General features: G+C 41.0%; 3 protein-coding genes across 7 annotated transcripts in view; all 3 read right to left on the bottom strand.

The window, feature by feature from the left end:
- Positions 1-15,919, bottom strand: part of LOC120900725 (protein melted) — a 32,845-nt gene that overhangs the window by 9,627 nt on the left and 7,299 nt on the right. The window lies entirely within an intron of this gene.
- On the bottom strand, positions 438-3,514 carry LOC120895131 (protein artichoke-like). Its single transcript, XM_040298195.1, has 2 exons — positions 2,568-3,514; positions 438-1,602 (listed from the first exon to the last, which is right to left on the bottom strand). Exons 1-2 carry the CDS (start codon positions 3,512-3,514, stop codon positions 438-440), a joined length of 2,112 nt encoding a protein of 703 aa, XP_040154129.1.
- Positions 4,113-5,333, bottom strand: LOC120895130 (protein lap1-like). The gene has a single exon (XM_040298178.1). The coding sequence runs from the start codon at positions 5,331-5,333 to the stop codon at positions 4,113-4,115; it is 1,221 nt and encodes a 406-aa protein (XP_040154112.1).

Genomic DNA, 15,919 nt, shown 5'->3' with positions numbered 1-15,919 from the left:
TCAGTACTAGAGTTCCTTGCGGGGTAACCATTTCTTTCTGATGTTTGTTCTCGAAGCACCAGCGGATTGAAACACAGCGTCAAGAGTTACATCGGCACGAGTGACCGGACGCCCCGAGTGTATAGCAACGGGGCCGAGAACCGATATAATTGTTTGCCGATGATGAGTACTCGATTGCATCATCATTATTCATAACTACGCTGATGAATAGCGAGAATCTAATGGATCTAGGTATTCGATGCCATTACCCTTTTTGTTTGAAAATAATGCAACCTAACAAAATGGGTTTGACACGCGCTACATGTTGGATTTTGTTTTAATGAAAATATTGTAGATTGTCGTAGATTTGCAGACATATTTTATTCTAAAGCTTTTTGAATTAGCGAAAATACGTTCGTTTACCGTTAGTATACAGCTTCAAGATTCGGGACGACCGATCAAGCGTCACAGCAAGCTAGCTGATCTTGATCGAGTGCGATCGACGAAGTTGTGAGACAGTCGGACTGCGTACTGCCAGTCGTCACGTGGAGCCTATAGTCAGTGATTTTGTTCTTAAACACCGTCATGCTGGAACACTTGATCGGATTGCCATCCATTGCCAGTCGCGAATCAGGAAAACGTTGGAACAGTGGCGGAATTGTTGTGAGACGGTTGTTCATGAACGAAAAAAGGTACATGTTGGGGAAATTACAGCCAGTAAAATTCACCGACACAATCTGATTGCCATTAAACATCAAATGTTCCAGTTCTGGCATCGTGATCGGTGTGGAGGTGCGGATCGATTCGACGTTGTTTTCGTTGATAGTGATTGAAATTAACGTTGGAAACTTTGCAAAAAAGCTCATATCAATCCGTTTCAAATTGTTTCGATCAAATCCGATGTAAATAAGGTTTGGTAACTTGCCCCAATGTGTGGGTAGTTCTGTGAGTGCGTTATCGTTGATGTACAGCGAGCGCAGTTCCGAAAGAGTAAGATTGCGCGTATCGAACTGCGTGATGTTGTTGGAAGAAACGAGTAGTCGGATAAGCGAACCATAGGTTACTGGTGCCGTAGACTCAAAGCGGACGATCCGATTACCTTCCACGTTGAACCGTTCCAGGTCCGGCATGAAGGCAAACATGGACATATCCAGACGGTCCAGCTGATTCTCAGCCAAGCTGAGGAACGTTACGGGCAGCTTGGTTTTCGGTGGCGTGGTGATCGGAAACAGTTGACGAATGCGATTACGCGTCAGATCGATGGCAGTCAGTTTGGGATTGTTCACCAGCACGTCTAGACGCAGCGCTGTCAATGCACACTGCTTGATAAGCAGCCCCTCCAACTCGATCATATTGGACAGTGTCGGTGGTATACGATCGAGAAGACAGTTCTCCACGTATAGTCGCGTCAAATGACGGTTGGTGCCAGCTACTAATGACCGAAGCATTACGCCATTAACAATTTCGATTTCGGTGAGTGTGTTATCTGCCGGCACTTGGAACACGGGATCCTTATAGGCCATGTACGAAATCTGCTCAGTTAGCGTGGCAATTCGTTGCAAGAACGGACCAGAAGCACTGCTACTGACGATCAGCTTTTCAATGCTTAATGCTAAATAATACCTATTTTGTTCGATATCGATAGTTTTACGTATTCTGGCTCCTCCGTCCGAGGTCATGTTGATAACTCCAATGTTACAAGAAAACAGATTGCCTTCTAAGCATTGGGCTGAGCAGGAAGGTAGACCAACCAGGCTAAGGAGAATGCACAGAAGCAATACTGCAGCTGAGGATGAACCGTTACTGTTAATGGATAACAATTTGCAGAATGTTTTCTATCCAACAATACAAACCAGCCATTCTACAAATGAGTAGATCCTTCAACCACATCACACTGTTTAAAACTGTCGAGTACGTTGAAACGATCGTACAATTTAATGATTGGCAGTATTGCAAGTTTTTTCTTGCAAATTGTGTTTTAATTTTGAATTGCAGTTGAATAAAGTATCCAGAAAATTCCATTATTCTTAATAGGGTAATAATGTTCTAATTTGAATGTTCGTAGAATGCATTTGCTATGATACGCTTTTAGTACGTTAATGTGTTTAGATATATTTTATCGCATTGCATCGTGGAACTAACACAGTCTAACAAAATAGGTTTGCGATGGGGAATATATGTTCTTGAGATGTGGTTTAAAATATTAAAAACTAATGATATATTTGCATGTATATTTTATTGTGAAGCTTTTTTTAATGTGCAAATACATGATAGGTTATCGTTAGTGTCAAATCTCCAAAGTAGGCACAAGCGATTAAGCGTCACAGCAAGCTAGCCGACCTTGATCCAGTACGATCGATGAAGTTGTGGGACAGTCGGACTGCGTACTGCCGGTGGTTACGCGTAGTTGAAAATCAGTGATTCTGCTCTTTAACGCCGTCATGCTGGAACATTTAATCGGATTGCCTTCCATTGTCAGTCGCGATTCGGGAAAACGTTGAAACAGTGGTGGAATCGTGGTGAGACGGTTGTTCATCAATGAAATAATGTTCATCTTAGGGAAATTACAGCCAGTAAAATTCACTGACACAATCTGGTTGCTTTCGAACAGCATGATATCTAGCTCTGGCATCGTGATCGGAGTGGAGGTTCGGATCGTTTCAACGTTGTTTTCGCAGATAAAGATTGCATTTAATGTTGGGAACTTTCCAAAGAAACTCATATCGATTCGTTTCAGATAGTTTCGATCAAACCCGAGGTAAACGAGATTTGGTAGCTTGCCCCAATGTGTGGGAAGCTCGGTGAGTGCGTTATCGTCGATGTACAGCGAACGTAATACCGGAAGAGTAAGATTGCGCGTATCGAACTGCGTAATATTGTTGGAAGACAGAAGTATTTGGATGAGCGAACCATAGGTTACTGGTGCCGTAGCCTCAAGGCGGACGATCCGATTACCTCGCACATCGAACAGTTCCAGTTTTGGCATGAAGGCAAACATGGACATATCGAGATGTTCCAGCTGATTCGCAACCAAGCTCAGGGATGTTACAGATAGCTTGGTTTTCGGTGGCGTGGTGATCGGAAACAGTTGACGAATTCGATTACGCGTCAGATCGATGGTAGTGAGTTTGGGATTGTTCACCAGTACGTCTAGGCGCAGCGCTGTCAATGCACACTGTACGATGAGCAGATCTTCGAGCTCGATCATATTGGACAGTGTCGGTGGTATACGATCGAGAAGACAGTTCTCCACGTATAGTCGCGTCAGATGACGGTTCGTGCCAGCTACTAACGAACGTAGCATTTTGGCGTTGACGATTTCAATTTCGATGAGTGTGTTGTCTGGCGGCACTTGGAACACGGGATCCTTATAGGCCATGTACGAAATTCTCTCAGTCAACGTGGCAATTCGTTGCAGGAACGGACCCGAAGCACTGCTACTGACGATCAACTTTTCAATGCTAAATGCTACATACAAGCTGTCTTGCACGGTGTCGATGGCTTTACGTATCTTAGCTCCTCCGTCCGAGGTCATGTTGATAACTCCGATGTTACAAAAATACATACTGCCTTCTAAGCATTGGGCTGAGCAGGAAGGTAGACCAACCAGGCTAAGCAGCATGCACAGAAGTAATACTGCTGCTGAGGATGTGCAATAGGTTACAACCGTTATCGTTAGCGAACAATATGCTACGGAAAGCTTTATATCTTACAGTACACAGCAGTCATTTTGTAGATGGAGAGGACAGGTCCTCCAACCGTAGCACACTGATCAAAACTGTCGAGTCCGATGAAACGATCGTATAATTTGGGGATGGATAGCACTGCAGTTATTGTTGGAAATTTGGGTTGTAATTTTGAATTGTAGGCAATTCCAAACACGGTAACAATGTTCTAATTTGATCACGACACAACTGTGACGCACTTTTAATGCTTTAATTTGTGTAGATCTTTTTATTGCATTAGATCGTGGAAGTCACATAGCCTAAAAAGATGGATTTGTGATGGGGAATATATGTTCTTGAGATGTGATTTAAAATATTAAAAACTGATGATAGATTTGCATGCATATTTTATTCTGAAGCTTTTTGAATTTGCGAATACACTATAGATTCACGTGTCGGAACGAACTATCAAGCGTCACAGCAAGCTAGCTGATCTTGATCGAGTACGATCGACGAAGTTGTAGGACAGTCGGACTGCGTACTGCCGGTGGTCACGCGAAGCCGAAAATCGACGATTCTGCTCTTTAATGCCGTCATGCTGGAACATTTAATCGGATTGCCTTCCATTGTCAGTCGCGATTCGGGAAAACGTTGAAACAGTGGTGGAATCGTGGTGAGACGGTTGTTCATGAACGAAATGAGGTTCATCTTAGGGAAATTACAGCCAGTAAAATTCACTGACACAATCTGATTGCTTTCGAACAGCATGATATCTAGCTCTGGCATCGTGATCGGAGTGGAGGTGCGGATCGATTCGACGTTGTTTTCGCAGATAAAGATTGCAGTCAATGTTGGGAACTTTCCAAAAAAGCTCATATCGACCCGTTTCAGATAGTTTCGATCAAACCCAAGGTAGATTAGTTTTGGTAGCTTGCCCCAATGTGTGGGAAGCTCGGTGAGTGCGTTATCGTCCAAGTATATTGAGCGCAGTTCCGAAAGAGTAAGATTGCGCGTATCGAACTGCGTGATATTGTTAGAAGTGACGAGTAGTCGGATAAGCGAACCATAGGTTACTGGTGACGTAGCCTCAAAGCGGACGATCCGATTACCTCGCACATCGAACCGTTCCAGGTCCGGCATGAAGGCAAACATGGACATGTCTAGGCGTTCCAGCTGATTCGCAGCCAAGCTGAGGAACGTTACAGACAGTTTGTTTTTCGGTGGCGTGGTGATCGGAAACAGTTGACGAATTCGATTACGCGTCAGATCGATGGTGGTGAGTTTAGGATTGTTCACCAGCACGTCTAGACGCAGCGCTGTCAATGCACACTGCATGATAAGCAGCTCCTCCAACTCGATCATATTGGAGAGTGTCGGTGGTATACGATCGAGAAGACAGTTCTCCACGTATAGTCGCGTCAGATGACGGTTCGTGCCAGCTACTAACGACCGAAGCATTACGGCATTGACGATTTCAATTTCGGTGAGAGTGTTGTCTGCCGGCAGTTGGAACACGGGATCCTTATAGGCCATGTACGAAATCTGCTCAGTTAGCGTGGCAATTCGTTGCAGGAACGGACCCGAAGCACTGCTACTGACGATCAACTTTTCAATGCTAAATGCTACATAAAAGCTGTCTTGCAGGGTGTCGATGGCCTTACGTATCTTAGCTCCTCCGTCCGAGGTCATGTTGATAACTCCGATGTTACAAAAATACATACTGCCTTCTAAGCATTGGGCTGAGCAGGAAGGTAGACCAACCAGGCTAAGCAGCATGCACAGAAGTAATACTGCTGCTGAGGATGTGCAATAGGTTACAACCGTTACTGTTAGCGAACAATATGCTACGGAAAGCTTTATATCTTACAGTACACAGCAGTCATTTTGTAGATGGAGAGGACAGGTCCTCCAACCGTAGCACACTGATCAAAACTGTCGAGTCCGATGAAACGATCGTATAATTTAGGGATGGACAGCACTGCAGTTGTTGCCGACAAATTGTGTTTTAATTTTGAATATTAGGAGGTTTTAAACAGAGAAATAATGTTCCAATTTGGATATTCTAGACCACAATTGGTTAATAAATTCATTTGATGTTACCGGAACTAGAAGGGCACATTGGAAAAAAGTGAATTGGTAATTGAAATGTAATGAATACTGGGATGTATTAATGTGTTTAAATGCCTACTTGCTTAACAAGGCATAATTTACACTCTAGCCGAGTCGGAGGTGCCTTGGTCCAAATGTCAAACTCATGCCTAATGATTGCAGGGTTTCATAGGTCATCTGATACATTTGGGTTTATTTTTGTAATGTTTGTAATATAAAGTAGTACATTCGTGTGGCTTGATACATCGGCTAGAGCTTGAAATCTCCTCACAATTAGTTGAAAAAGTGTGCAAACATTATCAGCACCATGGAGGAACCCTGTGTATTCCGAACAAAAATATTTAACTACGCTGTCAAATATTCTTCAATTAAGATGATCTATCCCACCGCTACATACTAGTCCGATTTAGGGCAATTGTTTTCTTGTAATAATAGTCAATGATTCAATTTTGCAGACAGCTTTTCTATTTTAAAATTGGCAACAATATTGTAGCGTGTTAACCTTCACAGCATATTTTTCTGTATTTACCTACAATAAGCGAAGACGTCGTAGAACACGCCATTCTTTCATCTATTTGATCTTTTTGAAACAAGCTTTTCTCAAGCTGATCTTTATAAGGAAGCAGAGTATCGCACGGAAGAACGGGATTGCCATTCATTGTTAATTGAATTTGTGGATATTTGTCATAAACAGGAGGAATCACGGTAAGTCGGTTGTCTGTAAGGTCCAACATGTATATGTTGGGCATGTCACATCCCGAGATGTCGAAGGTGGTGATTTTGTTACCGTTTAATGATAACCGAACTACTGGCAGCTGTACAGGGGACGAAGCACTCACAGAGGTGATTTGATTTTTATAAAAGTAAATCATTGTTAGATTTTGATACGGTCTAAAATAGCTCAAGTCCAACTGGGTCAGCATGGTACGGTGCAGTGCAAAATAGTTTAACTTCGGTAATCTTTCCGGCATAGATGGCAACTTATTGATTATGTTTGATCCAAGCGCAAGACTTTCGAAATTGGGAATTGTCAAGTTTCTCAGATTGATTAATGTGACTTGGTTTTTTTCGAAGTAAAAGGTGTTAAAGTTTTGGAAGGTAATTCTTGTTGACACCTCGAAATGAATAATTTGAGTTTCTAGCAGATAGAGTGATGTCAGCCGCGACATGGATGCAAGTACAGTCATGTCAAAACGACTCAGAGGGTTGCCGGAGAGCATTAGCTTTTCAATGCTTAACATCCTCGCGGGTCGTCCAGTTACTGGAAGCAGTTGCCGTATTTGATTGTGGGATAGATCCAGGATTTTAAGATTCTGATTGTCTGTCAACAGATCCAGTCGGAGTGCCGTTATCTTGCATTGTCTTATAGAAAGACTATTCAACTTGGTTATCTTGGGAAGGGTCTGCGGCACACGATCCAATGCACATTGTGAAATTTCCAACGACTCAAGATGGGTGTTTGATCCTATATGATGGGTGTTTGTTTGATAGCTATAAAAGCACGCATCCCTGGAGCATACCCAATGATAATTCCACTGATAGTGTTCCCGTCCGCAATTATGAAGGTGGGTTCTCGGTAATGAACGTACACAACTAAATCCACGAAGCTGGCAATCCTTTGAAGAAATGAACCAGAAGCAATGCTACTTACGATTAGTTTCTGAATCTGAACGAAGGTTTCTTTTTCCATTGTTTTCTTTAACAGAACACCTCCATCTGAGGTCATGTTGACGATACCCAAGACGCATGAAGACAATGTGCGACTTATGCACTGTCCGCTACACACGTGCGTTTCTAGTTGATGCCACGTAAAAAGGAACCAAAGAAGCACTGACACAAATGTGTATTTGAATTGGACACAAAATTAGGCAGGAATTAATGAAGCTCACTTTACAGGACTTACCACGAACACCGATCATCGTTGGGAGTATTTTTTGAGTGTGGAAATGACAACTCTCGAAACACGTTGTTGTTTAACGACTTATGAAGGTTGTTTTCTCTGGCACAGGTATTAATTCCAGGGAAATGAAATGCTATAGAAATTGCATTATAATGTGTGCAATTTACACCGCATTTTGTTTTCATTGTAGAAGAAAACAAAAACAAATTGTTCTAAAAATCACCACAGCAATATGAAAACCAGGAGAAGAAAGATTACATTTATATTTTATGTTATTTAGTTATGGTATTGTGTGGCAACTTTGAAACTATTTAAAGCTAACTGGAGTCTTTTTACGTAATGCTGTTCTGAAGTATGGTCGCTAAAACCTCTTAAACAACCTAACGTTGATGAATTCGGTTGAGGTTGTTTGAAATGTGAGAGTTATATGGTCGTTGTTTTATCATAAACCGATTCTAGACTTTTGCACAAAGCCTGTTTATTTATTAAACCTTTTTATTTTTCTTTTAACAACATGTAACCCTGTAATTAATATTGCAGTTCCAGTTCAAAACGTTAAATGTTTGCTCTTTTTGATATACCTGGAAAGATTATTGTTCGTTTCGGAAATGAAACACTATATATTATGATGCGTTGAAATGCTATGTCGATTCTATCACAAGTTTATATGGTTATATTTTCTTCTTAAACAGTAGGAAACTGTCCCGAAAAAACAAATCCCAGGTAATTGAAAGGCGAACCTGAAACATAAACTGACAACAGACAAACATCCAAAGTGGACGAGGTGTGCGTACGGTGATTTGATTGTACGGAATATCAATGTTGTTCAGATTTGGATATTTTAGAGAATACCACAAATTCAATTCCAAGTCTCGAATGTGTATTGTTTAAAACGAATGATACGATGCTGAATGTATGTAGTGATCTTGGGATCGTTGGCATCCGATTAATGGCATTTAGACTCACAAAAAGCCATTCGCAATTGGAAAGATTCAGGTTTCTTAAGCCAAGTGTAGCAATTTGGTTTGTTTTTCCAATTTAAATTCTTCCAACGTTGGCATGGTCATTGATGTTCTCACTACTAAATGAACAATCAAATTAATATAAACCTTTGATTACTGTGCAAACCATTTTCCTATCAAAAGAAAGTGTTGGCATATTTTGAATGATACTGACTGCTGAGAAAAACATGCTTTACCAAATTAATTAATGAGTTCATACGTCTGTTTTGATTCAGTAATTCATTTGTACCACGGCAAACATCCACTGTTTCATTAACTGATAAGCGCTTCAGCGCACAACTACTTGAAAAATGAATCGGACTTATGAAACGTCTATAAATTAAAGCGTGTCCCTAAGAAAGCTACAATGCATCACAAAATAATGTATTCTTAGTTCTTATAAAGTGAACAGTAGCTAAAATCTTAAAAATGTTTAATTTAATTTGCATGAAAGATAACATTTTATTGCCCGTTTGTAACATGTCGATAGAACAGAAGCCTCGATAACAGCATTATCGTGTATCACTTGGCACAACATTCCTGTATTTGTTTTACTTGCAAAGAGTATGTTTTACCACAGGTAGGTGAATCAGGTTCGGGTTCTACCATAAGGTCGTATTTTTGAATTTTTTCCTTATAATACAGCAAAGTGTCGCAAAAAAGCAAATTCCAGTCAATTGAAAGGCGAATGTTTGGATACTTTTCATAAACAGGAGGAAATACCGTAAGGCGATTTTGACCGAGAAGCAGCAAGGTTATGTTAGGCGTATCGCATCCAGTCAGGTTGAATGTGGTGATCTGGTTATAACGTAAATCAAGGGTGGTAACAGATAGCCGTACGGGGGAGGAGGTGCGTACGGAGGTGATTTGATTGTACGAAATATCAATTTTGTTCAGATTTGGATATGGTCGGAAATAGCTCAAATCCAACTGGGTTAGATTGTTGGACATTAGTGATAAGGAGTTCAATTTAGGTAGTGATCTAGGAAGGAATGGCAACCGTGTAAGAGTGTTTCCAGACAAACCGAGGAATTCAAGTTTGGGCAGTGTTAAATTTCTTAGATCAAGTGCTGTAATTTTGTTAGTTTCCAGCGAAAATTCGATAAGATTTTCCATTGTGATGGGTAACAATGCATTTAAACTAACAATCAAATTTCCCCCAACATGAAGTTTCAATAATTGAGGCATGAATTTGAAATCAGTCATATCAAGATGTTGTAGTAGATTGCCTGTAAGTGCCAGTGTTTCAATACTTAACATCCTCGCGGGCCTTTCGGTGATTGGAAGCAGTTGTCGTATTTGATTATAGGATAGATCCAGGGTTTTAAGGATCTGATTGTCTGCCAGCATATTCAGTCGGAGTACCGTTAACTTACATTGTCTTATGGAAAGTATTTTTAACTTGGTCATTTTGGGAAGGGTCTGTGGCACACGATCCAATGAACATTGCGAAATTTCCAAGGACTCAATGTGCGTATTCGATCCAGCTATAAAAGCACGCGTCTCTGGAGCAGACCAAATGGTAAATACACTGATAGTGTTACCGTCCGGTACTTGAAAGGTGGCTTCTCGGTAGTTTAAATATGATACGCTATCTACAAAGCTGGTGAACCTTTGCAGAAACGGTCCCGAAGGATTGATGGACACGATCATCTTCTGAATGCGCACTTGTTGAGCTGCTTCAAATGCCTTCCGTAGCCTGGTACCTCCGTCTGTAGTCATATTTACGATAGGGATGGAACAAGTACCATAGAATATGCTGCCAACACACTGTCCGTAGCACAACTGCATCCCAAGTTTGAGCCACGTTAGCACGATCCAGAAGATCACTGACGAAGAAATGCATTATGGGATTGCATTATGGGAAATGCAAACACATAAAGGATTAATTGTTTCGTGTCTTACCGCGAGTGGTGATCATGGTTGGGAGTAAATGTCGTATGATCGATCTGCACAACTTTAGATTTACTTGCTTAGTTTTTGTGAGGGTTTACAATGGCTGGCTCAGGCTTTTATACCATCAATAACTGAGTAGCCATATTAAATTGTTTTATAATGAGGCCGGTAATGCACACTTTGCAAATTATCATATAGTCTGGTCGTTGTTTGTGAAAAAATAAAAATATGAATGAAAATAAAACAAACAACACGGTCACGTTTATCACGTACCCACCCAATAATGCAATAATGTATAATATTTTGATTTTTTACCAACATATCTATTCGGAGCTCTGCCAAATTGCCCACAGCAACAGTTGTTGCTGTTCGTGACATAGCCACAGGATCCAGCAAAAGCAATAGCGTCAGGAAGGTATTCAGGATCCTAGTTTTTCAGATCATACCATGAACGATCCTCATTGTTGATTTTATTGCTTTTCTGTACGAACAAACTAGGTACGTTTTCTTGTGTGTAAACTATTAAGTAATTATCCAAATTAAATTATATCCAAACAAATCAAACTGCTTTATAACAGAAGTAAAATAAACCATATGTATGCTATTGAACTATTGAAGTAACTGCACCGATAAATACCTATAGTAGGACCCAGTTACTAAATCCGTACGAATTTTCGACCGGTTTATTGATTTCTTTTGATCAACTTAGTTCATTATAACAGTTAGTAATGTTGTTACTTGAAGAAGAACGTTACCAATATTTAATTGGCACCGTTCCATGCAACAGCACTATTGCCGTAAACATAAAGATAATCTTTTACAGTTTATTACTTTTACACACTGTTTAACATTGTTTGGAGTATCTTAAACATCAAAGAGATTGGCCACAACATTCCTGCATTATTTTCAAGGATAGAAAAAAATGTAAGGAAGTACATTGGGCAGAACTGACCGCCTGCACCTTAAGTTTTGAGCTTAGGATCTCCACTTTCAAGGGTAGCAATGTTTCGCATATAAGCGGATGCCAACTCATTGTCAGGTGCATATTTGGATAGTTTTCAAAGACCGGAGGAACAACCGTCAGTGGATTTCCAGTGAGGAGCAATGAAGTTATGTTTGGCATATTGCAGCCGGTGATGTTGAACGTAGTGATCTGGTTTCGCATTAAATTCAGATGCACAACAGACAGACGGACAGGAGCCAAGGTGCGTACTGTTGTGATTTGATTGTTCGAAATGTCAATGTTTGTAAGATTTGGATATGATTCGAAATAGCTCAAATCCAACTGTGTCAGCTTGTTTTGATGCAGTACGAAGTATTCCAGGTTCGGTAGTATTTTGAGGGAATGTGGCTGGGGAGATTCGCGTACGAGTTGGCGTATTTCATTACAGCACATATTCAAGGTTGTCAGCATCCGGTTTGCTAACACCATATCCAATTGAAACGATGTCAACTTGCATCCTCTTATAGAAATACTTTTCAGTGTGGTCAACTGGGGTAATGTGATCGGTATACGAGCTAACGAACAGTGTTCGATGGTCAGGACTTTCAGGTGGGCGTTTGATCCAGCTACAAACGCACGCATGGCTGGAGCACGCCAAACAGTGATTTCGGTTATGGTGCTACCGTTCGGTAAATGGAAGATGGCTTCCCGATAGTTATGATACACAACCGAATCTAGTAAGTTGTTGAATCTATGCAAGAAAGGTCCCGAAGCACTGTTACGCACGATCATCTTGTTGACACTCACTTGCCTCCTCGTCCTAAAAGCGTTCCTTAATCTAGACTCTCCATCCAAGGTCATATTTGCGATACCGACGTAACAAGTTGAAATGGTTTCGCTGGTACACTGCGCGAAGCATAGATGTGTTTCCAGCTGGTGCCACGTTAGCAGAATCCAAAGGAGCACTAAAAAATGAAACGTATATTTGTACTATAAACTGTTAAGAAAAATTCACACTGCCAAGGCCTTACTAAAACTGAAAGCCATTAATAATGTATCACTTATAAACTGTGAAAGCACTTGCTTAGCACTTGTTGCAGGAATTTATAGTAGCCAAACCAGAATCATCCGTGTCCAATTGTGTATTAATATGATTATTAAACTGTCTCCTATTGTCACCAAATTTGTGCCTAATTTTCGTATTATATACCATTTATTGCTTCTTGCTCTTTTTTTACTGCTAGTGCTTAATGCTTGTTGATGTGCTGATCACTAGCAGGGTAGTATGATCATTAAACTTCACTTGTCACAGCAAACCTTTTTTGTTTCATCCACCTGTATCGATGATGTCGTAGTACATTTTGAATACGAATACTTCTGTTCCTTCTGGAGTTGCTCATTCTTTAGCCGATCCTTAAACGGCACCAGTGCGTCGCATGAGAGTGGGTTACGATCCATATATAGATTAACTTTTGGATAGCGGTCAAAAACAGGAGGAACCACCGAAAGCTGATTACCATCAAGGAGCACCATTGTTATGTTAGGCATGTCCCATCCGGTGATGTTGAACGTGGTGATTTTGTTATTACTCAATACGAGATGAACGAGCGGTAATCGCACAGGAGAGGAAGCTCGCACAGTGGTGATTTGATTCGAAGTTATATAGATTTTTTGCAGGTTCGGATACGGTCGGAAATAACTCATGTCTAGCTGGGTCAGATTGTTTGCGGAGAGTGATAGGTAGTTAAATTTTGGCATTAGTCTTGGCAGGATCGGCATCCGTGTGAGAGCGTTGGGGCCGAACGAGAATGTTTCGAGTTTAGGAAGGGTCAAGTTTCTTAGGTCGAGTGATACGAGCTTGTTGTATCCGAGGTACAAGCCGGAAAAATTTGGCAGAACGATGGGTGCTGACACATCCAAGGTAACAATACGATTAACGGTAATGTAAAGCTCTGATAGTAGTGGCATGGCTACGAATAAAGCCATATCAAGACGCTCTAGTAGATTACCTGCAAGGAACAGTCTTTCAATACTAAGCATCCTCGCGGGTCGCCGGGAGACTGGAATCAATAGTTCTATTTGATTGTAGGACAGATTCAGGATTTTCAGATTCTGATTCTCTGTCAACATATCCAGTCGGAGTACCGTTAACTTGCACCATGTTAAAGAAACCCTTTGCAATCGGGTCATCAAAGGAAGAGTTTGAGGTAATCGATCCAATGAACATTGTGAAATGTCCAAGGACTCAAGATATGTGTTTGATCCAGCTATAAAAGCTCGCATGTCTGGAGCATTCCAAATGGTAATTCCACCGATGGTGTTACCGTCCGGTACATAGAAGGTAGCTTCACGGTAGATATCATATATCACTAAGTCTACAAAGCTAGCGAACCTTTGCAGAAACGGACCCGAAGGACTGATGGACACGATCATCTTCCCGATGGTCACTTCCTTTGCTACTTCAAATGCCTTCCGTAGTTTGGCTCCTCCGTCCGTGGTCATATTAACGATAGGGATGGAACAACCATCAAACCTAACGCCGCCAACACACAGTTCGTCACACAAGTGCATCCCGAGTAGGTGCCACGTTAACACGATCCAGCAGATCACTGACGAAGAAATGATCGTATTGTTAAACACATAAACGATGTATTCGATTTGGGTCTTACCGCGAGCGGTGATCATGGTTTGTTGTCAATGTTACGTAGGCGTCACGACTTTTCAATGAACGTTATGCATGTTTGAGTGGATATTTATACCAGCAAACTCTGGACGATCTTTTCCAAATGATTTTATAACGAGAAGTTAACGTATAGCTTATAAATCGATTAGGCAGACATAAAGTATAGAAAATCATACCAACAATCATGTGTTTAACCGATGTGACAAAACGTTGAATTGAATTTAACCGATGTGTCAAAAGCGTACGTAGCAGACATTAGCAATGGAATGGCAATACAGTCGTTGTTTGTTATAATGTCAATAAAGATCAATCGTGTACTTTGATTCAAAACATGAGCATGTTGCAGTATGTTTTGGGCATGTTTGGGCATACTCGGGCCTGATGAAGGTACCATCTGCATGGGACAAAATGGAAATTGCGTTACCAAAATACCAAAAAGTGGGGAACGTTTAGCACAGCGCTCTATACAATAGGATAAGTGGAAATGGCGCAATGTATTTGAGGGAAATCGAGGAGTTTTCTCCTACTTGTGAGCATGATATAACCATTGTAGAACTGTAGAGTCATTCTCACGTGCGTATAGCGCAGTGGTGTACTTTTCCGACAGAATACGGTGAATATGTTTGTCATACTTTATTGTCCTGCACGACATTCAGTATAAGAAAGATTTCGCACATCATGGTTACTTGCTTGCTTATCCTTTGTTTTCCAAACTAAAATTTGCTGCATTATACGCCAAATATTATTTCACTGATCACAGCAAATCTTCATTGTTTCATCAACTGCAAATGATGATGTGGTCGTACATGCCTTTGACAAAGGCCACAGATCTTTCTGGAGTTGATAATTCTTTAGCCTATCCTTAAAAGGCAGCAGAGCGTCGCACAAAACTGGGTTCCGATTCATAAACAGGTAAACTTTTGGATAGCGGTCAAAAACAGGAGGAACTACCGAAAGCTGATTACCATCAAGGAGCACCATTGTTATGTTAGGCATGTCCCATCCGGTGATGTTGAACGTGGTGATTTTGTTATTACTCAATTCAAGATAATCGACCTGTAGTCGTACAGGAGAGGAAGCTCGTACAGTGGTGATTTGATTCGAAGTTATATAGATTTTTTGCAGGTTTGGGTACGGTCTGAAATAGGTCATGTCTAGCTGGGTTAGATTGTTTGCAGAGAGTGATAGGTAGTTAAGTTTAGGCAGTGGTCTTGGCAGAATCGGCATCCGTGTGAGAGCGTTGGGGCCGAACGAGAATGTTTCGAGTTTAGGAAGGGTCAAGTTTCTTAGGTCGAGTGATACGAGCTTGTTGTATCCGAGGTACAAGCCGGAAAGATTTGGAAGCGCGATGGGTGCTGACACATCCAAACTAACAATCAAATTATTCAAAAAATTGAGATTCAATAATTGTGGCATGGCTACAAATAAAGCCAAATCAAGATTTTGTAGTAGATTGCCTCTAAGTGTCAGTGTTTCAATACTTAACATCCTTGCGGGTCGTCCAGTGGCTGGGAGCAGTTGCTGTATTTGATTGTAGGACAGATCCAGATTTTTCAAATACTGATTGTCTGCCAACATATCCAACCGGAGTACTGTTATCTTGCATTGGGTTATTGAAAGAAACTTCAACTTGGTCATCTTGGGAAGGGTCTGCGGCACACGATCTAATGAACATTTTGAAATGTCTAAGGACTCAAGATGGGTGTTTGATCCAGCTATAAAAGCACGCATCCCTGGAGCATA

The sequence above is a fragment of the Anopheles arabiensis genome, chromosome 2 (assembly GCF_016920715.1).
Source record: "Anopheles arabiensis isolate DONGOLA chromosome 2, AaraD3, whole genome shotgun sequence".
Classification (NCBI taxonomy): Eukaryota; Metazoa; Arthropoda; class Insecta; order Diptera; family Culicidae; genus Anopheles; species Anopheles arabiensis.
This window is presented reverse-complemented; position numbering and strand designations above follow the sequence as displayed.

What these genes read in the sequence shown, in the direction of transcription:
- LOC120895131 (XM_040298195.1), bottom strand. Translation starts at nt 3,514, where the DNA reads ATGACCTCGGACGGAGGAGCTAAGATACGTAAAGCCATCGACACCGTG. An exon ending in TTCGAAAGCAACCAGATTGT is followed by an intron (nt 1,603 to 2,567) that starts GTCAGTGAATTT and finishes CGAACAAAATAG; the next exon opens with GTATTATTTAGCATTAAGCA.
- LOC120895130 (XM_040298178.1), bottom strand. Translation starts at nt 5,333, where the DNA reads ATGACCTCGGACGGAGGAGCTAAGATACGTAAGGCCATCGACACCCTG.